The sequence below is a fragment of the Phocoena phocoena genome, chromosome 7, assembly GCF_963924675.1.
Source record: "Phocoena phocoena chromosome 7, mPhoPho1.1, whole genome shotgun sequence".
NCBI classification, from domain to species: domain Eukaryota; kingdom Metazoa; phylum Chordata; class Mammalia; order Artiodactyla; family Phocoenidae; genus Phocoena; species Phocoena phocoena.
Genome location: NC_089225.1, coordinates 33007530 through 33034969, shown reverse-complemented (window position 1 = coordinate 33034969; position 27440 = coordinate 33007530). Strand labels below are relative to the sequence as shown.

General features: G+C 34.7%; 1 protein-coding gene and 1 non-coding gene across 2 annotated transcripts in view; one reads left to right on the top strand and one right to left on the bottom strand.

Moving 5' to 3' along the window:
• The window catches only part of ORC4 (origin recognition complex subunit 4), a 40844-nt gene extending 13656 nt beyond the window's left edge, over positions 1–27188 (top strand). The window contains exons 6-13 of the mRNA XM_065880522.1: positions 1915–1963; positions 3825–3976; positions 6714–6887; positions 12708–12794; positions 23317–23425; positions 24153–24248; positions 24334–24401; positions 26613–27188. Of these exons, the coding sequence (XP_065736594.1) occupies positions 1915–1963; positions 3825–3976; positions 6714–6887; positions 12708–12794; positions 23317–23425; positions 24153–24248; positions 24334–24401; positions 26613–26801 (924 nt within the window). The 3' untranslated portion in view covers positions 26802–27188. The remainder of the gene's footprint in view (positions 1–1914; positions 1964–3824; positions 3977–6713; positions 6888–12707; positions 12795–23316; positions 23426–24152; positions 24249–24333; positions 24402–26612) is intronic.
• LOC136126150 (U2 spliceosomal RNA) lies at positions 4615–4805 on the bottom strand. The gene has a single exon (XR_010656049.1). It is a non-coding gene; the product is annotated as a U2 spliceosomal RNA (small nuclear RNA).
• Positions 27189–27440: the final 252 nt, after the last annotated feature.

Below are 27440 nucleotides of genomic sequence, written 5' to 3'. Positions count from 1 at the left end.
CTTTTTTTTTTTTGGCTGCATTGGGTCTTCATTGCTGCACGTGGGCTTTCTCTAGTTGTGGTGAGCAGGGATAATCTTCATTGCGGTGGGCAGGCTTCTCATTGCTGTGGCTTCTCTTGTTGCGGAGCACGGGCTCTAGGTGCGTGGGCTTCAGTATTTGTGGCACATGGGCTCAGTAGTTGTGGCTCGCGGGCTCTAGAGCACAGGCTCAGTAGTTGTGGCATGCAGGCTTAGTTGTTCTGCGGCATGTGGGATCTTCCCGGACCAGGGATCGAACCCGTGTCCCCTGCATTGGCAGACGGATTCTTAACCACTGCACCACCAGGGAAGTCCCTATCTACAGGTCTTTGAAGTGCAAGTTCAAATGCTTCTTCTGTAAATCTGTTGTTCTACCTCCTGTCCAGAATGTAATGTAGAAGATAGTGGCCTACTTGGCAAAGGAGAGTTACTATTATGTAGACTCTGTTTGGCTTTTGGTTTCCAGTAGATACGTGTTTCTGACTTTTCTAAATAGAGCTATTTGCATTGGATTCATATGAAATAATACAAGGCACAGTTGGTTATCATCCTAGTCATCACTATTGTTATCATAATCCCCACATATACAGATTATTAGTTTAACTTCTACATTGTATAGATTAGGCATGTGAGGCTAAGAGAACATAATTAGTGTGCCTAAAGTCATAAAATGACAAAGGCTGGGCATTAAGAAACTAAGTGATTTAACCCAGACCCTTTCTATTTTGATGTACTTAGAGCAAACTTGTATATTCATTTATATATATATATATATATATATATATATATATATATACACACACACACACACACACACACACACACACATAAATGTGTATATTTATATAAATATATACTCATATAAGTAAATTCTTATAATATGTGCATATGAATTTAAGTATATACTTACACTTAATGTCAGGTATAATAGTCTTTAAAAAAATAGCAAAATGTAAGCAACCTTTGAGTAACTTTGACCACTGATTTTCCAACAGATTGTCTCTGAGCCTTTGTTTATGTTACGGTAAATACCTCTTGCCCTGCCTACCTTGGAAATAGTATTACTTGACAGTATGTAATCATCACAAAATATGTAGAAGCTCTTTAAAACCTGTTATGCTATTTTATATTAGTTCTCTCTACTGGGAAACAAACAAGTGGCTTTCTTTTTTCCTATATATCTCTTCAAATTTAAAGTTGGCTGTTTCTTTAAATTAAGAAATCTGAATGAAGTAAAAATTAAGGACTTAAGTGAAAAAATATTTTAATGAGGCCTTTATCCACAAGCTGGAACATCTGGATAATGCATCTGCTACTCTATTAATTTCCAACCAGAATATTTAAGTTGTATCCAAAAATGTTTTGGCTGTGCTCCAAGTAAACATAGCCAAATTTGATATGATATATACAAATTCTATAATATTCTCTTGAATAGAGAAACACTGTTGCATTGTCTGATGTTTGAGGCAAGTTTCTTCTCCCTTTTCCTTTTGGATCTCATTTAAATTCATGGTAATTTTTTTAGTGGTACAAGTTTGAGACTTGCAAGAGACTGATGTGTTTCAAGATACAAAGTGCAATGGATTTCTTGTTCTCTGACTATTCAGAATATAACAACTCTTAAAAATTACCTTTAAATAAAGTTAACAGTTTTACAGATTTTATCCAGAAAATATAAAATTTTGAACATGGCATAATAATGCCATTTTCAGTGCTATGCCATCTCTACTTTTGTATTTAAGTTTTAGGTTGTAAGCATAGAGATATTCAGCTCAGAATCTGGCCAATGACTTTGGCCAGATACACGGTGTCTATACAGTATATAGAATCATATAGCCCTCTTTTATTCTTTATTTCACTAAACTTCTAGTCATGGTATCTTTTTCTGTTATTCAGGGAAGCTTTGCCGAAAACCTTTCATTTCTTCTGGAAGCTTTAAAAAAAGGTAAATATTAGTATGTTTAACAATATCAAAAGATAATTGTTTAGCTTTAGTTTTCCCTTGATCATATGCTTTTACAAAAATAAATAAAGAAATATAAAAAAGAATAAAATAATGACCATTGAAATCCCTAATAATAGTGATTATTCCAACTAATATTTGATTTCATATCTTTATTCACCTGTAGTATATCATTGGTATAGATATAATTTTCAATAAGAATAAAATCTTTTCTATTTTGTTGTGTGATATACATCTTTTCACTTACTCATGGTATGTCGTAAGCATCTTTCCATGTCAGTAAATATTGAGGTGCATCATCATTTTTATGGTTCTCATATATTTCATTTTAAAAATATAAATTAACTATAATTTAAAATTCTAATATAATGAATTATAATTTATTAATCACCAGCTATCAACTTTTATTCCTAATTTTGTATAATTAGGAAGAAATGCTTAAATGATCATCCAGATTTCCTGGGGTAAATTTCAATGAGTAGAATTCTATATTAAAATGTTCTACATTTAAAAGAATAAATATTAATTACCAAACTACCCTAGAAGGTCCATTTTCTAAACATATTTAAAAGTACTTTTTTCCTACAGGACCTCAAAAACAATTATTTTCATGTTTGCCTATTTAATAGAAAAAAATTTTTATTTTAGTTTAATTTGCATAATTTGTATACTGATGATGCTCATATCAAATTTTAATTGGCCACTGATATTTCCTGGTTTGTGTTTTTCCTGTTGGTTCTTTGCCTTATTTTGGTGGTTTATCTCATACTTATTATGTGAATTCTTGCACTTGTTTCTTTCTAAGTTTGGTTTGGACTTTTCTGCTGAATAGAAGTTTAAAATTTTTTACATAGTCAAAATTTTCTCTCCTTCATACTTTGACATTCACTTATATTTTCATCCAGTACACATAATTCATCATTTGGCTGGAATTTATTTTGGTAAGGTGTAAAGTAAAGATCTAATCTTGAATATACCACTTTTTCCATTGTTATGTAATGCTATATTTTATCAAAAACTAAAGTACTATATTATGTAGGTCTAGACTTCTGAGTGGTCCCTGTGGTTTTAATATCATTTAGGTTAATGCATATGTTTTATTATCTATTGGATAATATTATCAGATATTATCTAACAGATAATAGTAATTATTAATAAATCTGTTTATTATCAGTTTTTTTCACTTTTTATGCAGATATAAAGCCTTAGACCTTAAGGTAATAGTGATTGTTCTGCTAAAGTAGTTTCCATTGTTGTGAGGAGAAAAACAAATCCACAGAGTCATGTTGAACTTTTCCCTATTGTAGAAGTGTTAAAATTGTCATTAGTAGGAGTTAAAGTAGCTTTGGTTAAACGTCACAGTACAATGGTTATTTATAAAAATTATTTCTATGGGAAGATTTACTTTGTATTTCTACTAACTAAAAATAAGTCTCTTTTGAAGTAATAGTTTTATGTCCCTCTGTATTTAATCCCAAAGTGTTTTGGTCTCTGTAGGTGTTAAAAGATCCTTGTCAATTTTCTGATGATAGAAGAATTACGTTTACATAATTTAAAAAACAATAATCTTCAGTCATTTAAATGATTTTCTTAACATCAGTAAAGCTACTAGAGTCTGGTGATTAGACTGAATTACCTGAGGGCCATAGGGGCTATTTTGTCCTTTGAATAATTTTTTTTGTTGAATAAATGTACAAGCATTGGTAAGTGCCCCACCCAAAGTAGGTTATCAATATATATTTTTTGAATTGAGTTTTAAAAAATGAAATGTAATAAATAGTTTGGAAATTTAAGAAAGGCTGATATAATTGCTTGTTAATATAAAACTCTTATTTTTTCTTAGGTGACCGGACTAGTAGTTGCCCAGTGATCTTCATATTAGATGAATTTGATCTTTTTGCTCATCATAAAAACCAAACACTCCTCTATAATCTTTTTGACATTTCTCAGTCTGCACAGACTCCGGTAGCAGTTATTGGTCTTACATGTAGATTGGTAAGTGTTTCTATTTTAAAAATTGATTATAATATTTAGAAAATTAAAGTTTAATTACTGACTTAGTTACTATGTAGGTCATTTTTCAAATGTATTTCATCAATACTTGGCACATTTATCCCACTTTTCAACTCAAATTGAGGAAAACAAGGAAATATTTATCACATATCCTGATAGACTAATACCTCCTGCCATCTAATCAAATCACTGAATAAAAAAATGTGAAGTGAGATTATGCTAATAAATATAATTTCTACATTAGCAAATAAAGAGAAAGTTAAATTACCTCACTACCATTTTATAAAAATTGCTAATAGTTTCTACTTTTTACATTTAAGATTCTTTCCATATTTTAAAAATGCTTGGAATCAACTCAAAATGATACTGTCCCAACTTTGTAAGTATACATCTCCAGAAATGGAAGGGATTATCTCTATCAGGCTGTCACTGTAGATAGTGGCTTCTTTGCTCCTTGGAGGATTTTAGAATGATTTAACCATAGTGTTAATGTCACTATCACATTACTTTGTGAAGACTCCATGTATGTTGAACCTTGTGTACCTTCAGACAGCTTTTGTAGGTCTTTTTGCGTTTACCTTATCTATCTCTTTTTCTTTTTTTTTAAAATTTTTCCCCGAAGTGGGTGCACCATTCTTGGAAGTACTGCAGTACCAGGTTGATGCGTGGAATGGATGGAGCAAGTTCCTATTCCATCTCCTAGTTCCAGAAATCCATTTAATTCATTGTCCTCGGATAGAGCACATATCGATTATTAAACTGATAAGAACAGATACTATACTTGATCTTAGCCGAAAGGCCGAGAAGCAGTGTTTTTATGTTCTTTGACTCTCCTAGTATGAACTTTCTAATTGAATTCAGGTAAAACTGGTTTTTAAGAGTCACCCGCTTCTTATACTATGGCTGCCATGCATCTGTAGCTTTCATCCTTTTTCCTCCTTCATTTATGGCAGGCTTATGTCAAGCCCTCATTCTCCTTTTGTACAGCTCGTTCCCTTTTTTAGAAATGTGAAACTCTTTACTAAGTCATCTTTCAACAGTCTTGCTAGTGCTGTTTCTCAAAGGAGTGGCTTTCTCTGTCCTCCTTCCCCAGTGCTCTAGAGCTTACAATGTATGCTTTCATAATAAGCCTCTCTCACAGAAAATCTGGCTGGTTCTCCACATATCTTTATTCCTCTTTTCAAAATGTAGCAATCTAACAGAGTGGTTAAGGAAGCACATTCCTCCTTGCTAAAAGCTCTTCCTTTGGGTGGAAGTGGCAGTGGCAAATGCTTTTGACCCAGTGAGGGACCAAATAAAGGGTTTAGTAGCTCCTTAGCCATATTATCAGAGGCTCTTTTTTATTCTGTATGTATAATTCTCCAACTGTGTAATTCAAGTCTAAGTATATATCTCTGTGTCCATGTTTATAGGGAAAGAGCAAAAGGAATGATGGAGTAGTGATTTTGTTAGCAAATAACCTCTTCCTTGTGGCAGTAATGTTTTTTTTTCTACTATTCCCTGTATCCCCACATTACCAATTTCTGTCATTACTGCCCACCACCAAACTATCAGTTACTGTTCACCTCTAAAATTCTTTTACTTCCATCTCTTTCCATTCCCAAGTTCAGGCTCTTAATTATTGCTTACCTGTATGGGTGATCTAGAACTGCTCCTTAGTAGAAAGTAAATGTATAATATTTCTGTCTCTGAACATAACTTTTAATTGTCTTATGCTGTCACTATATTTTTCTATAACCTGTAAACACATCTCAGGTTTTTCATTCACCCTCCTCCACTCTAACCCCAAGCTATTAATCTTTCCTGTCTTCCTTCCCACACTAACCATGATGCCATGATGCCTTTTTGGTCGCTTTAATTCTTTCCTGTGTATCATTGGTTTCTTAACCTAGAATCATCTGGGTAGATTTGAAAATCCGTATTTCTGGGCCTCACCACAGCTTTTTGTTTTTCTTTTTTTTATAGAAAATTGACACTAAACTTGCTCCCTCACTTCTCAAGGAAAAATAGCACTAATACAAGTAGTTTCTCAAATATTGTTATAAAAAAGCCAAAAGACAGAATAATTTACCAGTGTCACACTGTGTTCCTGCCAGTTTCCTCTTCTACAGTTTGTTCCTTAAGTCCAGCGTGGCTTCAGCTTAAATTTGTATAGTTTAGTGAATTGAGTATTTCTCCATTACACATGCTGCTTCTTGAGTCTTTGTTACATAAAACAATGAAGAAGATGTTTAAATTTTCATGAATGTTAATAAGTCTAATTACATTTTATTATATTAATTTTTTATCTGAATTCTTCATAGAATGTATGAAATTGTTTATTGATAGCTATAATTTTTTAGTAGTTATTGTTGGTCTTGCAATGTTAAAGATAAGCTGAGAAAAACATGGTTGGAAAAAGGCTTGACATCACCAGGCTTACAAGTGCTTAGAAGGGGATTAAAAGTAGCTTGGATTAAAAATACTTTTAGAGGCTTGGTTTATTTCCAAGCCGCATTCTCTTACCTCTACTACCTTGTGGCCCTAAGTAGATCAAGGGAATAATTAAATTTTTTTTAATGCTTAATTGTGTATTACAGGATAAGCATTTTTAATGCTTAATTGTCTATTACAGGATAAACATTGCTGATTATAAGTGATAGTTCAAATAGTTATACCTCTAACATTGGTATGGTTATTTTAAATATGCATCTTACGGAGATTTTTGTTTGTTTTTAAGGATATTTTGGAACTCTTAGAAAAGAGAGTGAAGTCACGATTTTCCCACCGGCAGATACACTTAATGAATTCATTTGGTTTTCCACAGTATCTTAAAATATTTAAAGAACAATTATCTCTACCTGCAGTATTTCCAGGCAAGATTTTTGCTGAGAAGTGGAATGAAAATGTTCAGGTAGTTTGGAAAAAAGACAATAATATTAAAGTAATATTTGTGTCTTGCTATACCATTTGAAAGCAATTAAAACTTGAAAATCTTTAAAATCTGTAAGTTAGCATAAAATTTCTAATATTACTGTGGCACAGAACTGCATTAATACAAATTATACTCTTTTGTTTGTGTATTTTCTTTTAAAAAACAGTTGAAATGTCATACTTCTAATTTTTTTTTCTCAAAGGAACTTTTATGAGATTTGTTTTATTTGTATCTGGTTTATATTTTAGATTACTTTGTTAATGAACTTCATCATTAAATATTTATTTTCTTTATTTATAAGTTTAGCAATATATTAATTTAGTAAGGTTCATACCTACCTATCCAGTGTGGATTTTTCTTTTCCAGTTCTCATGAACAACTTAAGCATTTTTCTCCTTGGGTCTATTAAGAGGCAATTCAGGCTGTGGCAACTTTGGTTATATTATCTATATTGACATATCCCATCTTCGAGTCCTTGGAGCCCTGAGGGTCTTAAGTTGCAAATGCACACTCACTTGTTGTTTTAAACATCTGCTGAACCTTGTGGACTCTAAATATACTTAAGTTGAACAGCCTAATTTGTACAGACTGTTGTTTTATCAGCTAAGCATACTAGCATCAGTTTATCTTATACTGACAAGTTTTAGTTGGCAGGGAAAAGGGAGAGAGTGTATGTGTGTGAATGTGTGTTTAATAATGTGTTTGAAACAAAATATTACTGAATAAATCTTACATGTCAAAAATATGGACCTTGTGAAAGTGGAAAATAATATAGAGTCCTTGGTTATGAAAGAATTAGGAAAAACTGGTCTATAATATTAAATACTAATGAGTGAGGATGATTAGATCTGCTTAGAATTAAACAGTCTATATTCTTTGGCTCTAAAAGATTGTTTTATGTTATAGCAATAATGATAGATTATATTTTTTTACTGTAAAATCTTAAATATCAATACCAAATTAAAAGTGAAAGTTTGCATTTATTTTGCTCTTTAACGATTCTTGGTTTTTTCCCATCTTTGTTGAGGTATAATTGACGAATTAGAAATTGCTTATATTTAAGGTATACAACTTGATGTTTTGGTATACATTGTGAAATACCACAATCAAGCTATAATATTTAACATATCCATCACCTCATATAGATTTCTTTCTTTTCTCCTTTTTTAAAATTTTGTGGTAAAACAGTTAAGTTCTATCTTCTAAGCAAATTTCAAGTATATAGTACTGTATCGTTAACTATAATCACGTTGCTATCCATTACTTATGCAGAACCTAACTTGTGTAACTGAAACTTGATTCTCATTTTGATTTTAAAATAGAGTCAGCTTATGTGAGCATTATTAATTTTGACACAGTTTTTTAAAATTAAAAGTTACGAACAAAATTTAATCAGTGCTTAAGAATACATGGTAAAAGGTAGAATTTTCCCTTATGTCCATGCCCATCTTCCCTCCTTTCACTACAAAGTAATTATTTGGTTCATAGCATTTCAGACCTTATATATTGATACATGTCAAATTTGTTTTTACATAAAGGATTCAAACCTTAAATATTATTCTTTGGTTTACCTTTTTTACTTTGTTGTAATCGTTAATCTCATACTTTTTTCATAATATAACTGTACAGAATTGTATATCAAAATGATTGACTTTATCCTTAAATCATGATACTGTGTCATGATATAATTAGGTGTGGGTCCTTCCTTCCACCTTCCTCCCCAAATTAACTTTTCCTGGGACTCAGATATTTACTAGCTCATGCAAGTTTTTCTTGATACTATGTCTAATTATAAGAGTCCATGCTATCAGAACACTTTATAGTTGGTGCTCTCACATTGTCTTTTCCTTTACCTGGATCTGGAGTGGGTCAGAGCTCTGAATCTTTGGCCTCTGAATCCACTTTTGAGTGCGTCACAGACTTTCACCTTTTACAACTCCTGAACTGATTGTCTTGTTGCAACAGTGTGTTTTTCTGATTGCTTTAGTGATCAAATGCAGTCTTAGTATTTAAATGTCTGTGCTTTCCCAGGGCTTTTATTATTCTTATCCCTGCTCACTTTCTTTTCCTAAGACGACTACGTAAGCCCAGATTATACTGTACTGTCATCCATCTTTCTGTCCCTCCCAGCTATGTTGTATTCTGAGATCCTAAAATGGGTATATAAAGGAAGTAGATGGTGACAGTTACTGTGAAGCATAACTCTGGATGACTCAGAAGATGGTAAGCATGTGATGTAGAGTGGCTAACCCTAGGTTTTTGGTCCTTCTTTGCTGATCACTGAATTTAGAGGCAGGATGATAGGAATGAATGTGAACACTCTCCTGTCATCTTTTTGATAATCTTACAGTTCTTTCATAAGGTAGAACTAATACCACTGGAGTTTGTGTCTCTTAGTTCTAATATTTTCTTGCCCTATCCTAATCATCATTTGCCACCTCCCTTTAGGGTATGCTCATAAATGAGCTTCACTTGAAAAAAATATGTCAGCACCATGGCCAGAGGCCCTGTCTGAAAAGGGGGGGTGTGCACTGAAGGAGCTATCCTTTCACTCAGTGCTGACTATCCAGCAAGTTTTTCTAATTCCAAGCTTAAACAAAAGCAGTGGTATAGATGACAGGTCACCTAGGGAATCTCATCCAATAAATATCTTCAGGATAGACTTGAACCTGGACATCCTGCCTAACTTGAATGTTTGTTTTAGCCCTATCCCAAATATGTAAGCAGGGTAAATACCATCTCAGCATGGCAGTATAAGAAAAATCTGTATAAAAGAGCATTTAAAAGGACCATAGCTCAGAATGACCATCATCAAAAAATCTACAAACAGTAAATGCTGGAGAGGGTGTGGAGAAAAGGGAACCCTCTTGCACTGTTGGTGGGAATGTAAATTGATACAGCCACTATGGAGAACAGTATGGAGGTTCCTCAAAAAACTAAAAATAGAACTAACATATGACCCAGCAATCCCACTCTCAAGGCATATACCCTGAGAAGACCATAATTCAAAAAGAGTCATGTATCAGTGTTCATTGCAGCTCTATTTACAATAGCCAGGACATGGAAGCAACCTAAGTGTCCATCGACAGATGAATGGATAAAGAAGTTGTGGTACATATATACAATGGAATATTACTCAGCCATAAAAAGAAACGAAATTGAGTTATTTGTAGTGAGGTGGATGGACCTAGAGACTGTCATATAGATTGAAGTAAGTCAGAAAGAGAAAAACAAATACCATATGCTAACCCATATATATGGAATCTAAAAAAATTAAAAAGGTTCTGAAGAACCTAGGGGCAGGACAGGAATAAAGACTCAGACATAGAGAATGGACTTGAGGACACGGAGGGGGGAAGGGTAAGCTGGGAGGAAGTGAGAGAGTGGCATGGATATATATACACTACCAAATGTAAAATAGATAGCTAGTGGGAAGCAGCCGCATAGCACAGGGAGATCAACTGGGTGCTTTGTGACCACCTAGAGGGGTGGGATAGGGAGGGTGGGAGGGAGACGCAAGAGGGAGGAGATGTGGGGATATATGTATATGTATAGCTGATTCACTTGGTTATACAGCGGAAACACACCATTGTAAAGCAATTATACTCCAATAAAGATGTTAAATAAATGAATTAATTAAATAAAAGGACCATAGCTAATTCTCCTCAAAGGAAATTCCCACAAAGTGCTATAGCTAAGTTCAAGAAAGATCTACCAACTTTCTTAACCTTCCCTGTTAACAGAAGGTAAGAATGTTTGGCAGGAAGACTAGGAGATTTAGTATATATACTGCTGCCACTAAGTTATCCCTGGAGCAGCATGAGCCCTCAGGTACTAGTGTAATCCTGCCGGTCAAGCACACTGCAGTGAGCACATTAAGAACTTGTTTCTGCAAGTGCTTCTCCTGTGCTCATCAGTGACAAGGGAATGTGTCAGCTTCCCTGAATAGGGCAGAGAAGACTAAAAACAGTAGCAAGGGAATGGGGACTATAACTAGGATAATATATTTACTGAGAGCATAAAACTTCATCCCATTCGACTAGAACTTATTCATGAATCTGGATCTTCTCACAGTGGAAGAAGTAGAGACATACAGTTTCAGCTCTAGGAAATACAGAAATACTTAGTTTTCTGGGCCTTTTTGGTTTTTTTGGATAAAGAATCGTTATTCTTTGCAGATGAGTTTTGAAAAATTATGTCAGTCTTATCCAAGCCTTTTTTGGCTCTGCCAACTCTGATTTTACTGTCCTTTCATCTAATCTTTTCTTTGGTGCCAACTGAACCTCACCTTTCATTAATCCTAATTCACTGCAGTCACTGTTTTTAGTCTTCTCTTTCTCTCTTAAAGGGCTTGCTGTTGCTATATATATATTTGTATCATAAACAGGGTTGAATACCCTTGGAAGCATACCAGATGAACATAAAATAATAAAGCAAAGTAATACAAATAAAAAACTTTGGGAAATTAACCGTAGTCCTTGCTTCTGCAGTTGTTGACCTTACCAAGTCACTTATAAAGTTGATATATTAAATATATATTTAGATATTTCTTTTTCAAAGGGCCCTATTGAGCTCTAAATTTCCAAAGCCATCAACTTCTCAAAATACATCTTAATTTAGTTATACAAAGTATGCAGTTTACATTGTTGATCACCACTTCCCTCTTGAAGTGTTGTCCCTGTTTTCTTCCCCTGGTTTTATTGCTCTCTCTTGGATTCTATTCCAGTCTTCAACATCTTTCTCAGTCTCTTACTTTGCTCCTCTTTTTCCATTTACTTCTTTTTTTTTTTTTTTTTGCGGTACGAGGGCCTCTCACTGTTGTGGCCTCTCCCGTTGCGGAGCACAGGCTCTGGACACGCAGGCTCAGCAGCCATGGCTTACGGGCCCAGCCGCTCCGTGGCATGTGGGATCTTCCCGGACCGGGGCATGAACCCTTGTCCCCTGCATCGGCAGGCGGACTCTCAACCACTGCGCCACCAGGGAAGCCCCTCCATTTACTTCTTAAACATTTATAATACAAGTTTTACTTCCTGACCACATCTCCCTCTTCACTTCTCCTGGGACATTCTGTTCCCCATAGTTTCATCTTTGATTTTTTTCTAACCCCTCTCCAACCCTTCATCGCTGCTCCCCAGCAGTTGATTCTCCATCAGACATATCTTCTATAAATGTGTTTAATTCTTTCTTGTCTTCACACCACTGTGTTAATCCAGACTCATTTTGTTTCTTACATGGACAATTGCAGTTGCCTCCAGTTAGGTTTTCCTGCCTTTGTCTTTCCGTACAATCACTTAGCCAAAGCTGAAACTCAGGATGACATGACTACTCATCTTCTGTCCATATGCCACAATCTCCCTGCGTTGTTCATGATGTTCCCTATAACTGGACTGCTCTTTGTAGCATATTGACTCATACAGTTTAAGCATTCTTTGTATAGTAAGTATACAAAGTATACTAGTATAGTAAATAACCCTTATTCTCTGTTTCATTTAGTGGTGCATTTTGATCATCCCATTAGTATGACTGTATAGTTTCCCTCTTTAGACTGGAAATTTTGTGGTAGCAAGGGTTATGTTTTATCTTGGTGTCTTTGGAATTAACGTAAAGGGATAAGAAGAAAAACAATAGAGTGGAAATTTGATTTTGATTTTTGTTTTTCACAAGTAAGACCAGCACCTGTTTAATAATGGATAAATACCAGATAGAGTTCATGAGATACACCAGCCAGTGAGGCACAAGATTATAGTTAGGTTTTAAACTGCATTGTTCCTTAATTCTGTTTTGATTTTTTTCCTCTAGAGTCTCTCAGAAGATAGGAATGTGCGAGACGTGCTGCAGAAGCATTTCAATGTCAGCAAAAGCCTGCGGTCATTACACACGCTGCTGGTTTGTATTAGTTTTATTTTTATCACTCATTTCTTTCACCAGGTAATTATGTTCTGATGGGAATTGGTTAAACCTCTAGATAAATTTTGGGAAAATAAACATGTCTACTACATTAGGTCTTCCAATCCATGAATATGGTACGTCTTTTCTTTTATTTAGTTCTTCTTTGATTTCTTTCATCATCATTTTATAATTCTCACCTCACGGATGCTGTACATGTTTACAGTGTATACCTAAGTGTTTAGTTTCCTGTGGAGCAATTTTAAATGATATTTTGTTTTTAATTTTGGTTCTAGCATGCCCATTATTAGTGTACAGAAATGTGACTGATTTTTGTGTTGATGTTGTATTCTGCAATGTTGCTGAACTAATTTATTTTAGGACTTTTTTAAACAAATTCTTTGAGATTTTCTATGTAGATAATCATATCATCTGCAAATAAAGAGTTTTATTTTTTTCCTTTCTAATTTGTATATCTTTTCTTTCTTTTTCTTGTCTTGTTTGCAATGACTAGAACTTCTTATACTATGTTGGATAAGAATGGTGAGGGTAGATAATTGCCAGTCTTAGGGGGAAAGGATTTAGTCTTTTACTGTTAAGTATGATATAAGCTGTAGGTTTTTAATACATGTTTATTATCAAGTTAAGGTAATTCCCATCTATTCCTAACTTGCTGAGAGTTTATTATGATTGTGTTGGATTTTGTTAAATGCTTATTCTGTATCAATGAATATGATCTATGACTTTTCTTCTTTAGCCTGTTGATATGTTGAATTACCTTGCTTGATTTTCAAATCTTGAACTAGCTTTACATGCCTGGACAAATCCTACCTGGTCATGGTCTTTCACCCAGTAATCATATCTTAAGCTTAAACAGTATCAAGAAAGGGGTACTTAATTGTTCTGAAAAGTAAAGTTTTTCCTTCTCTTAGAGTATTTGATACTAGTCTAATATTTCTAGAAAATTATTTATTCATTATTACAAAAGGTATGGCAAATACCTTTCAAAGAGAAAATAATTTTGGTTTCCTGAGTTTCTTCTTGATCACTTCCATTTATAAAAATAATGGGTATCATTTATTAAAGAGCACATGAGTCAGGTGACCTAGTTACTTTGCCAGCGTTATGTCTAGTTATTTTAATCCTGTTTTTTAATCTTTGGATGTATTTTATCCTTACCTTTGAGGAAACTGATGCTCTTTGAGGTTAAGTAACTTACCCCAGGTCACACAGCTAGTAGATGGCAAACCCAGGACTCAAATCCAAGGCTGTCTGGCTTCAAGCTTATCATAACTGCTTTACTATATGGTTCTGCCACTTTTTACAGATTCTCCTTCTCCATTTCTGGTCTTGCTTAGGAAACTTAAGAGTGTTTTCCTCTCTATATACGTTCCCTCTCGTTAGCACATCCCCCTCCCATTTATCAAAACCACACTGCCATTTTCAGCAACAGCAACAGCTGTCTTTATCACAGAAGTATTACAGGGACTAAGAATTTTTAGAGTAGAGATTTTAGTTATTTATGGACCAAAATTAAACTTTATTTACTAGCTTACGGTATATGCAGGATACACACACACATGTATATACATAAACACACACCTTCATTATTCTGGGAAAATATCTCTGCCTCAGAATTGTCAACATGCCAGTTTCCTATATTCTTAATTCAAGGAGATGACTCAATTTTTGTTTGGGGTTTTCTAATTTAAGAAAACTTTTAGAATTGGTGGAAATTATAAAGAAAAGAGAAAGACCTGACTGAGATTAAATACAGTTTGGATAATTTTTCAACAAAAATAGATCAGTTATACACATAGAAAAAACACCATCATTGCATAGCCTAAAGTAAATTTCAGGTTGATAAACCTAACTTTATGTAGAAAAACAAAACTTTTTTTTAAATTACAAGAAACATATAAGAGAATACGTTTGTATTCTTGAGGTAGGGAAACATTTCTTACAGAAGTTACACAGAGCACAAGTCATAACAAAAAAGATGGTTAAAGTTAATTACATTGAATTTTTAAATGTCTAGACACTGAAAAATACCATGAAGTGAAGACTGATAAGGAGAGGAAAAATGGAATGTGTATAATCATCAACACTGTCCATAATATATAAAGAGCTTCTACAGTAATCAATAAAGGAATGAACTGACCAGAGGGCAGACAGCAGAAGCAAGAAGAACTACAATCCTGCAGCCTGTGGAACAAAAACCACATTCACAGAAAGATAGGCAAGATGAAAACGCAGAGGGCTATGTACCAGATGAAGGAACAAGATAAAACCCCAGAAAAACAACTAAATGAAGTGGAGATAGGCAACCTTCCAGAAAACGAATTCAGAATGATAGTGAAGATGATCCAGGACCTCGGAAAAAGAATGGAGGCAAAGATCGAGAAGATGCAAGAAATGTTTAACAAAGACCTAGAAGAATTAAAGAACAAACAAACAGAGATGAACAATACAATAACTGAAATGAAAACTACACGAGAAGGAATCAGTAGCAGAATAACTGAGGCAGAAGAGCAGATAAGTGACCTGGAAGACAGAATGGTGGAATTCACTGCTGCAGAACAGAATAGAGAAAAAAGAATGAAAAGAAATGAAGACAGCCTAAGAGACCTCTGGGACAACATTAAAGGCAACAACATTTGCATTATAGGGGTCCCAGAAGGGGAAGAGAGAGAGAAAGGACCAGAGAAAATACTTGAAGAGATTATTATAGTTGAAAACTTGCCTAACATGGGAAAGGAAATAGCCACCCAAGTCCAGGAAGCAGAGTCCCATACAGGATAAAACCAAGAAGAAACATGCCAAGGCACATAGTAATCAAATGGGCAAAAATTAAAGACAAAGAAAAATTATTGAAAGCAGCAAGGGAAAAACGACAAATAATATACAAGGGAACTTCCATAAGGTTAACAGCTAATTTCTCAGCAGAAACTCTACAAGCCAGAAGGGAGTGGCATGATATACTTAAACTGATGAAAGGGAAGAACCTACAATCAAGATTACTCTAATCAGCAACGATCTCATTCAGATTCAATGGAGAAATCAAAAGCTTTACAACAAGCAAAAGCTGAGAGAATTCATCACCACCAAACCAGCTCTACAACAAATGCTAAAGGAACTTCTCTAAGTGGGAAACACGAGAGAAGAAAAGGACCTACAAACACAAACCCAAAACAATTAAGAAAATGGTCGTAGGAACATACATATCGATAATTACCTTAAACATGAATGGATTAAATACTCCAATCAAAAGACACAGGCTTGCTGAATGGATACAAAAACAAGACCCATCTATATGCTGTCTACAAGAGACCCACTTCAGACCTAGGGACACATACAGACTGAAAGTGAGGGGATGGAAAAAGATATTCCATGCAAATGGAAATCAAAAGAAAGCTGGAGTAGCAATACTCATATCAAATAAACTTTAAAATAAAGAATGTTACAAGAGACAAGGAAGGACACTACATAATGATCAATGGATCAATCCAAAAGAAGATATAACAATTATAAATATATATGCACCCAACATAGGAGCACATCAATACATAAGGCTAACAGCTATAAAAGAGGAAATCAACCGTAAAACAATAATAGTGGGGGACTTTAACACCTCACTTACACCAAGGGACAGATCATCCAAAATAAAAATAAATAAGGAAACAGAAGCTTTAAATGACACAAAAGACCAGATAGATTTAATTTTATTTATAGGACATTTCATCCCAAAACAGCAGATTACACTTTCTTCTCAGATACGCACAGAATATTCTCCAGGATAGACCACATCATGGGTCACAAATCAACCCTCAGTAATTTTAAGAAAATTGAAATCATATCAAGAATCTTTTCTGACCACAGCGCTATGAAATTAGAAATCAATTACAGAGAAAAAAACATAAAAGACCACAAACACATGGAGGCTAAGCACTGAGTTACTGAGTAACCAAGAGATCACTGAAGAAATCAAAGAGGAAGTTAAACAATACCTAGCGATGAGTGACAGTGAAAACACGATGATCCAAAACCTGTGGGATGCAGCAAAACCAGTTCTAAGAGGGAAGTTTATAGCTATACAAGCCTACCTCAAGAAACAAGAAATGTCTCAAATAAACAATCTAACCTTACACCTAAAGGAACTACATAAAGAAGAACAAAAAAAAAATCCAAAGTTAACAGAAGGAAAGAAATCATAAAGATCAGAGCAGAAATCAATGAAATAGAAACAAAGAAAAAATAGCAAAGATCAATAAAACTAAAAGATGGTTCTTTGAGAAGATAAACAAAATTGATAAACCGTTAGCCAGACTCATCAAGAAAAAGAGGGAGAAGACTCAATAAAATTAGAAATGAAAAAGGAGAAGTTACAACAGAAACCGCAGAAATACAAAGCATCCTTAGAGACTACTACAGGCAACTCTATGCCAATAAAATGGACAACCTGGAAGAAATGGACAAATTCTTAGAAAGGTATAACCTTCCAAGACTGAACCAGGAAGAAGTAGAATATATGAACAGACCAATCACAAGTAATGAAATTGAAACAGTGATTAAAAATCTTCTAACAAGCAAAAGTCCAGGACCAGATGGCTTCAGAGGTGAATTCTATGAAACATTTACAGAAGAGCTAACACCCATCCTTCTCAAACTCTTCCAAAAAGTAGTGGAGGAAGAAACGCTCCCAAACTCATTCTGTGAGGCCACCGTCACCCTGATACCAAAACCAGACAAAGATACTACAAAAGAAGAAAATTACAGACCAATATCACTGATGAATATAGATGCAAAAATCCTCAACAAAGTACTAGCAAACAGAATCCAACAACACATTAAAAGGATCATACACGATGATCAAGTGGGATTTATCCCAAGGATGCAAGGATTCTTCAATATACACAAATCAATCAATGTGATACACCATATTAACAATTTGATGAATAAAAACCATACGATCATCTCAATAGATGCAGAAAAAGCTTTTGACAGAATTCAACACCCATTTATGATAAAAACTCTTCAGAAAGTGGGCATAGAGGGAACCTACCTCAACATAATAAATGCCATATATGACAAACCCACAGCAAACATCATTCTCAATGGTGAAAAACTGAAAGCATTTCCTCTAAGATCAGGAACAAGGCAAGGATGTCCACTCTCACCACTATTAGTCAACATAGTTTTGGAAGCTTTAGCCACAGCAATCAGAAGAAAAAGAAATAAAAGGAATCCAAATTGGAAAAGAAGAAGTAAAAGTGTCACTGCAGATGACATGATACCATACATAGAGAATCCTAAAGATGCCACCAGAAAACTACTAGAGCTAATCAATGAATTTGGTAAAGTTGCAAGATACAAAATTAATGCACAGAAATCTCTTGAATTCCTATACACTAATGATGAAAAATCTGAAAGAGAAGCTTAGGAAACACTCCCATTTACCATTGTAACAGAAAGTATAAAATACCTAGGAATAAACCTACCTGGGGAGACAAAAGACCTGTATGCAGAAAACTATAAGACACTGATGAAAGAAATTAAAGATGATACCAACAGATGGAAAGATATACCATGTTCTTGGACGGAAGAATCAATATTGTGAAAATGACTATACTGCCCAAAGCAATCTACAGATTCAATGCAACCCCTATCAAATTACCAATGGCATTTTTTACGGAACTAGAACAAAAAAATCTTAAAATTTGTATGGAGACACAACAGACCCTGAATAGCTAAAGCAGTCTTGAGGGCACAAAACAGAGCTGGAGGAATCAGACTCCCTGAGTGCAGACTGTACTACAAAGCTACAGTAATCAAGACAATATGGTACTGGCACAAAAACAGAAACATAAATCAATGGAACAAGATAGAAAGCCCAGAGATAAACCCACGCACCTACAGTCAACTAATCTATGACAAAGGAGTCAAAGATATACAATGGAAGAAAGAGAGTCTCTTCATAAGTGGTGCTGGGAAAACTGGACAGCTACATGTAAAAGAATGAAATTAGAGCACTCCCTAACACCATACACAAAAATAAACTCAAAATGGATTAGAGACCTAAATGTAAGACCAGACACTATAAAATTCTTAGAGGAAAACATAGGAAGAACACTCTGACAGAAATCACAGCAAGATCTTTTTTGATCCATCTCCTATAGTAATGGAAATAAAAATAAAGAAATGGGACCTAATGAAGCTTTTGCACAGCAAAGGAAACCATAAACAAGATGAAAAGACAACTCTCTGAATGGGAGAAAATATTTGCAAATGAATCAGCAGACAAAGGATTAATCTCCAAAATGTATAAACAGCTCAATAGTAAAAAAAAAAAAAAACAACCCAATCCAAAAATGGGCAAAAGACCTAAATAGACATTTCTCCAAAGAAGACATACAGATGGCCAAGAAGCACATGAAAATTTGCTCAACCTCACTAATTATTAGAGAAATGCAAATCAAAACTACAATGAGGTATCACCTCACACCAGTTAGAATAGGCATCCTCAGAAAATCTACAAACAACAGATGCTGGAGAGGGTGTGGAGAAAAGGCAACCCTCTTGCACTGTTGGTGGGAATGTAAATTGATACAGCCACTATGGAGAACAGTGTGGAGGTTCCTTAAAAACTAAAACTAGAACTACCATATGATCCAGCAATCCCACTACTGGGCATATACCCAGAGAAAACCATAATTCAAAAAGACACATGCACCCCAATGTTCACTGCAGCACTATTTACAATAGCCAGGTCATGGAAGCAACCTAAATGCCCCTCAACAGATGAATGGTTAAAGAGGATGTGGTATATATATGCAATGGAATATTACTCAGCCATAAAAAGGAACGAAATTGGGTCATTTGTTGAGGTGTGGATGGATCTAGAGACTGTCATACAGAGTGAAGTGAGTCAGAAAAAGAAAAACAAATATCGTATATTAATGCATATATGTGGAACCTAGAAAAATGGTACAGATGAACCGGTTTGTAGGGCAGAAGTTGAGACACAGATGTAGAGAACAAAGGTATGGACACCAAGGGGGGAAAACCGCGGTGGGGTGAGGATGGTGGTGTGCTGAATTGGGTGATTGGGATTACCATGTATACGCTGATGTGTATAAAATTGATGACTAATAAGAACCTGCAATATAAAAAAATAATATAAAATTTAAAAATTAAATTAAAAAGACCACCTAAGGCCAGTTTAAAGGAGCGCAGGCCCTGCATACACCCTGATCCTTATCACCAACCCTGGCCTTGAACCATTGTTATAAAACTACTCACTAAATCCTCCCAGGTTGGGACCCACAGTTTTCAAGGGCAGGAGTCTGCTGTCTCCCCCTTTGCCTGGCAAAGCAATAAAGCTATTCTTTTCTACTTTATCCAAAACTCTGTCTCTCAGATACAATTCAGCACCAGTGCACAGAGCTCAAGTTTTTGCATCCCGACCATAAAAAAAATAATAATAATGAAAAATAAAGGAAAGAACTAAGAATATGAATGCAAGCAATCCACCATTGTAGAATCCCACATGACTTATAAATTGCAAAGATATTTAACCTCTCCAGTAATTAGGGAAATGGTACAATTTAAACTTTACAGTTAAACCCTTTTTTCTCCCAGTCTGGTGGGTGTCAAAAGTTTGTCTGGGGCTTCCCTGGTGGTGCAGTGGTTGAGAGTCCGCCCGCCGATGCAGGGGACACAGGTTCGTGCCCCGGTCCGGGAGGATCCCACCTACCACAGAGCGGCTGGGCCCATGAGCCATTGCCGTTGAGCCTGCGCGTCTGGAGCCTGTGCTCTGCAACGGGAGAGGCCACAACAGTGAGAGGTCCGCGTACCGCAACAATAACAACAACAAAAGTTTATGTCTGATGCTATGGTGACTGTTACGTTTATTGCTGCTAGTAGTGTAAATATGTATAGATACTTTGGAGAGCAATATGGAAAATTAGGTATCTAGAGAGACTCAAATACACAAGAAGACATGTACAAGATTGTTTATTGCAGCCTTGTTTATAGTCCCTCCCCCAAAATGACAATTACCCATCAATAAGGGAAAGAATAATTAAATTGTGCATATATACAAAGGAATATAACAAAAAAAAAGAATAAACCACAATTGACATCTGGACATAGATGAATTCTCATGACAGATGTTTAGTGAAGAAAGAGTAGCATTAAGTACAATATGGTATTTATATAAAAGTTGAAAATTACTTTATATTGTCTAGGAATACAAAGATATGTAGTAGAAGGATGAAGACTTGCATGATTTTTTTGCATGGAGAAGAGTAGAGAGTCCAACCAGGGCAAGAGACAGGAGCTTCAACTCTGTAAGTTTATATTTTGTAAGCTGAGAAAGTGGTCATGGATATTCATTATATTATTCTCTTGCCTTTTTATATGTCAAAAATATTTCATAATAAAAGGAAAAAGAAAAGGTAAGAGAAAGGGAAGGAGCTACTGGGTACCTGGATCCTTCCCAGTATGGAGAATGAAGGACAAGGATTACCAAACTTTTTTGTTCAGTTAAAGACCCTGGGCCCTGGTTAAAAAAGGGAGAGAGTTCAAGGCAATAGAAATAAAAGGAAAAATAAACAAATGGGACCTAATCAAACTTACAGGCTTTTGTACAGCAAAGGAAACCATAAACAAAGCAAAAAGACAACCTAAGGACTAGGAGAAAATATTTGCAAATGATGTGACAGACAAGGGCTTAATTTCCAAAATATACGAACAGATCATACAACTTAATAATAACAACAATTAAAAAACCCAATCGAAAAATAGGCAGTAGACCTAAATAGATACTTCTCCAAAGAAGGCGTACAGATGGTAACGGGCACATGAAAAGATGTTCAACATTGCTAATTATTAGAGAAATGCAAATCAAAACTACAATGAGGTACTGCCTCACACTGGTCAGAATGGCCATCATTAAAAGGTCTACAAATAATAAATGCTGGAGAGAGTGTGGAATGTAAATTTGTGCAGCAACTATGTTGGTGGGAATGTGAATTCGTGCAGCTGCTATGGAAAACAGTATGGAGGTTCTTCAAAAAACTAAAAATAGATTTGCCATGTGATCCAGTAATCCCACGCCTGGGCATATATTTGCACAAACCTATAATTCAAAAAGATACATGCAACCATATGTTCATAGCAGCACTATTCACAATAGCCAAGACATGGAAACAACCTAAATGTCTATCGATAGATGAATGGATAATGAAGATGTGGTACACATATATACAGTGGAATACTACTCAGCCATTAAAAAAAAAATGAAATAATGCCATTTGCAACAACATGGATGGACCTAGAGATCATCATACTAACTGAAGTAAGTCAGAAAGAGAAAGACAAATACCATATACCATCAATTATATGTGGAATCTAAAATATGACACAAATGAACTTACCTACGAAGCAGAGACAGACTCACAGACATAGAGAATAGACTTGTGGCTGCCAAGGGTGAGAGTGGGGTGGTGGAGGGATGGATTGGCAGTATGGGATTAGCAGATGCAAAATATAGGTAGAATGGATAAACAACAAGTTCCCACTGTATAGCACAGGGAACTATATTCAATATCCTGTGATAAACCATAGTGAAAAAGAGTGTATATATATGTATAACTGAATCACTTTGCTATACAGTAGAAATTAACACAACATTGTAAATCAACTATGGTTCAATAAAATAATTTTTTTTTTTAAAAAGGGAGTTTCTAGTGTTAATGTCCCAAATATTACATGGTATAGACTTACACTAAGAAATTACTCATTGTTTACCTGGAATTCAAATTTAATGAGATGTCATGCATTTTTACCTGCTCACCCTACTTATATGACTAAATTTAAATGCTGAGTCAATTATATTTCAATGAAAAATAAATTTTAAAAAAATTATAATTTAGATGTTAGGGAAGTTACAAATAAATAAATGCAGAAGTTTTTGTTAGTTGTTGGACAGAGAACTTGCTACATGGAGGCAACTTGTCCTTGCTTTCAAGGAGAGTTGTTTCTTGGTATAATTTTTTTTTTTTTAATACAATTGAATATAAAGTAGCTTACCTCTATCACTTAAGACTAATAACCTGGATTGGTCGATTGGATGGTAAGAAAGTTTTTACAAGTCACACTTCTGCCTTTTTGGTTTGGTTTAGTCTGGGGCTTTAAATAGTAGTCTTACTTATTTTTGGTCTCTTCTCCTCACCCTACTCCTTCTAAAGTATTTTTCTTTTGACGAGTTGTAAACAAACAAGATATGCAAATGGAAAGGGGTAGAGAGAGCAGCAAGAAATTTTTAATGCTTTACATTTATACAGTTACATGACATATGAACTGAAATACTGTATTTTAATAGAGCTAAATATGAGAATACCTTTCCCAGGCATTACTGTTTACTCTTTCATAACTCTCTGAATTAAGAAGTTTTGTTCAGTAATACCTCCAAAGTGCCTAAGTAAATATGCAGTTGTTTTTCTGATCTGCATTTCCTTAGATGCTTGCTTTAAATCGTGTAACACCATCACACCCATTTATGACTGCAGCAGATCTGATGGAGGCAAACCAGCTGTGTAGCATGGACTCTAAAGCAAATATTGTACATGGTGAGAAACCTGCTTAATTAGTAGTTTTTTAAATGTGTGAGTTTATATAATGGTATGATTTTCAAAATTATAATTAACATTGGGTATAATATTTTATATACAGAATACTTTTATATCCATACGTCCTTTAACTCAGCCCTTTAAAAGGTATTGTTCCTCCCATTTAAAGTGAAAGGAACTCGAGGCACTGCCTCACTTGCTACATTGTAAATCCAGCTGAGACTGTACTGCAGGCGTTCTCATTGCACCAAGTGCTAATGAAGAGCACTGGCTTTTAGCCATTTGGGGTTCACTATCCCTTTTGAGAATCTAATGAACCTTCTCCTCTCCAGGAAATAAAAAAATTAGATATAATTTCCAGGGGATTAGAGATTCTGAATAATCGAGGGCCCTGTGTAATTTTAAAGTTACATCATAATTGCAGCTCTGGTTTATGTGGTTAAGTGTTAGATAGTATTGTCTCGAATCCTTGTACCATCTCTGGAAGTTTAGAAAGATCCTCTTTTACATATATGAAAACTGAGCTCAGGGAGGTTGAGTAACTTTCTTAAGATTATTCAGATAATAGTGACTGAAACACATTTGAACCTAGAGGAGTGTCTTGACCTCCCTCCACCCCTCAAAACCATAATCTTTCACTTTATCCTTCTATTTGAAGGAAAGTTATTTCAGTCTTATGTATCAGTAAATAAACTATACCTCATAGTTTGTTCCCCTTTTATTATAGGTCTGTCAGTCTTGGAAATCTGTCTTATCATAGCAATGAAACATTTAAATGACATATATGAAGAGGAGCCCTTTAATTTTCAAATGGTTTATAATGGTGAGATGAGACATTGGTATTTTCTAACACTACTACCCCCACTGCTTATTTGAAGCTACTAATGCTGTCATTGCTTTCTGTCCAGAGTTTCAGAAGTTTGTTCAAAGGAAGGCCCATTCTGTTTATAATTTTGAGAAACCTGTTGTCATGAAGGTAAGATTTTTAATTTTTAAAGGCTTATTTTTACATCTGATTTGATTGTATATATCATAGTTGCACTTTCATTAATTTTGAAACATTAGGTATTATCATAGGAATTTTATTCAAAACAGACCCAAAAAATCAATCTAAAAATGAAATGTTTGAATCATTCTGAAGAATGCAGCCAGTTCTTTTTACAGTTTTGGGGGTATACTGCCCTCTACTGTCTCTTCCTAGAACTGGCATCGTGCAAAGGATCTACTCGTTACAGTCATAACCCTATCCCTTTATACCTCTAAGGTTGGCTTTATAATCTCAGCAGTAAAGAGACCGAATGGGTCATTAAGAAAACAAAAAAGAATCTCATTGGCTGGTGAGGCTATACAGAGAAAGTTTTGTTAGGGGTGAGGCATGAGTTTTAAAACTTGAGGAACTTTATTCTAGCATACCATTGTCCACCAGAAATATGAGCCACATAATGTAATTTTAGATTTTCTAGTAGCAACAAAAAAGTAAAAAAAAAAAAAGGTGAAATTAACTTGGACAGTAAATTTTATTTACTGTACCAAAATCTTTTGATCTATAGTCAATATAGAAAATTATTAATGAAGTTTTAAATTTTCTTTTGTGTTAAATCTTTGAAATTCTATGTGTTTACATTTAAAGCACATCTTAATTCACTGACTATTCATTGGAAATAATTGCTCTTTAGATTCCTTCAATTTTTTTTTTAGATTCCTTATTTAGCTGAAGTAGATTTACATTATGAAATTGTTTCAAACATACAAATTTTCTAAGTGTTAGTTTTTTAATTAAACTTAATAAAAATTAAATAAAATTAAAAATATTGTCCCACATTTCAAATGCTCAAGAGCCCCGTGTAGCTAGTGGTTACCTATTGGACAGCACAGCTCTAGAGGACTTTATGGGAAGAAACACCTTTTTTGATTTTTTTTAAGCAGTGGACCCATAACTTCTTTAGCATCCTTTATAAGGGATTAGTAGTCAATTTTATTTCTTACAGCAACCAAAAAATGTGAGATCAGGGCATTGCCATTTCTTCAAAACAATAGGAAAAGTATTTAGAATACTGGAGGTTGGTTTTTTCCTCCCTTCCTAATGTCCATATTTGTCTGATAGTCATAGCTTGTGGGAGTTGTATAAGTGGAAAGGTTTAGCTGAGCACTTAAATTTTTATGAGTAATTTGAAGCTGCTCATTTCTACCTTTTAATTAAATAAGAAAGTATTTTGCTACCTAGAAATACTTTAAATCTCCTCAGTTTTATTCAGCCAGTACCTGCAGCCTCTAGTATTTTCTCATTTTCAGAAATTAATGGTGTCTGAACTGTTTCTCTTTTCATCAGAAGAATTTTTATAGTACATAAAGAATATATCCCAACAGTATTTTTCACAATGAGGCTTAAGAATAGAAAGCTCATAATCTATTTCAGTGTCTCAGTATTTAATGGTTAGTAGTTTTTTTTTTAATACATTAATAAAATACCTAAAACAACAAACATGGTTAGAAAAGACATAATACATGAATGTTAGAGGTGAGAGGAAGCAGACAGTAAAGAGCCCTGTTAAGGTGGGGAAGATGAAAGAAAGGGACTTTCTGACGGGTTGTAGTGGTCTCTGTCAGACTTCTTAGGGAAACAGGAGCCTGTCTTTCCCTCCATACCTGTACCACTCTGCTGAATCATTTATTTATAGGGTTAGGTGAACAGGTGTACTCCTACAGGTCTTTCCTGGCTCCCTCTCTTTTTACAGCTGTATTAAATTTTTACACAGCAAAGTCTTACAAAGGTAGAAACAAAATGTAAAGGCGAATTTGAGTAACCTAGGCAATTAGTCAAAACGTACTGGTCTTATCAGATCTTAGGTTTTTATAGAGAACTAGAAACTGTTAACTTAAGTACTAGGAGGAGATATGACATAGAATGAGGTTAGGAACAAAAACCACGTTGTACAAACTGAATTAAGTTTGCCCTGTTTATATTCAGTGATGCAGGGACGGATAACTGTATATAGACACTGCCTCGTGTGATGTGTGAAGTTTTTATGAGGTTGATGAGAGTTGTTTCTGAACTTTACTGGTATCTATTAAGTTTTGTTTCCTGGTACTCTATTCCACAACTGACCAAAATCCTGACTGTTCTCTGAGTTAATGTTGTTTACTTTACTTACCCTATTCAACCTAAACTATTTCTTTCATCTTTCAGGCCTTTGAACATTTACAACAATTAGAATTAATAAGGCCCATGGAAAGAACATCAGTAAATGCACAGAGGGAGTACCAGCTGATGAAACTACTTTTGGATAATACGCAAATTATGAATGCTTTGCAAAAATACCCTAACTGTCCTACAGATGTTAGGCAGTGGGCAACATCCTCCCTAAGCTGGTTATGAATATAACCATGGCTTCAGTTGTGGAGTTTCAGGCATACTTCTCTAAAGAATGTTGTCCTTCAACAAGATATGTTATTACATTTTCTTATATTTATAAAAATGTATTTTTGTATTTATGGGAGACTGTTACACATGTAGCATCGTGGCTGTGCCTTGCCTTTGAATCACGGCACATGAGCAGTTACATGATTTATAATTCCAGTAATTTAGATTATGTTGTAGGTAGTTGTTCAAAAAAATAAATATGACTATTTTAGGGGTTGAATCATATGCTTATTTAACACTTGTGAAGTATTTATGTGGTACATTTGAAGAGTTCATTTCAACCCAGCAGCCAGATGTTTTTACAAACCTTAAACAAAGCAGTAAAGAAACAATGGTAAGAGTTGAGGTGTAATGAGTAATCTTTTGGTCCTTTGGGAGGTGCTGCAGTTTTTCTGTATTCATGGAAATTTGGGATTCTGTCCCAGACCCAGGTCTTCTAGTTCAGGAGACTGATCAGTTTGGCTAGAAGATGGTTTACATGGAAGAAACAAGCAAAAGGTTTGAACATTTTCTTCCAGGCTTCTTATAATATGGTACTCATACCATCTACAGAAGAATCTTTTGTAGCATGTTTTAAAATGCAGATTCTGGGGC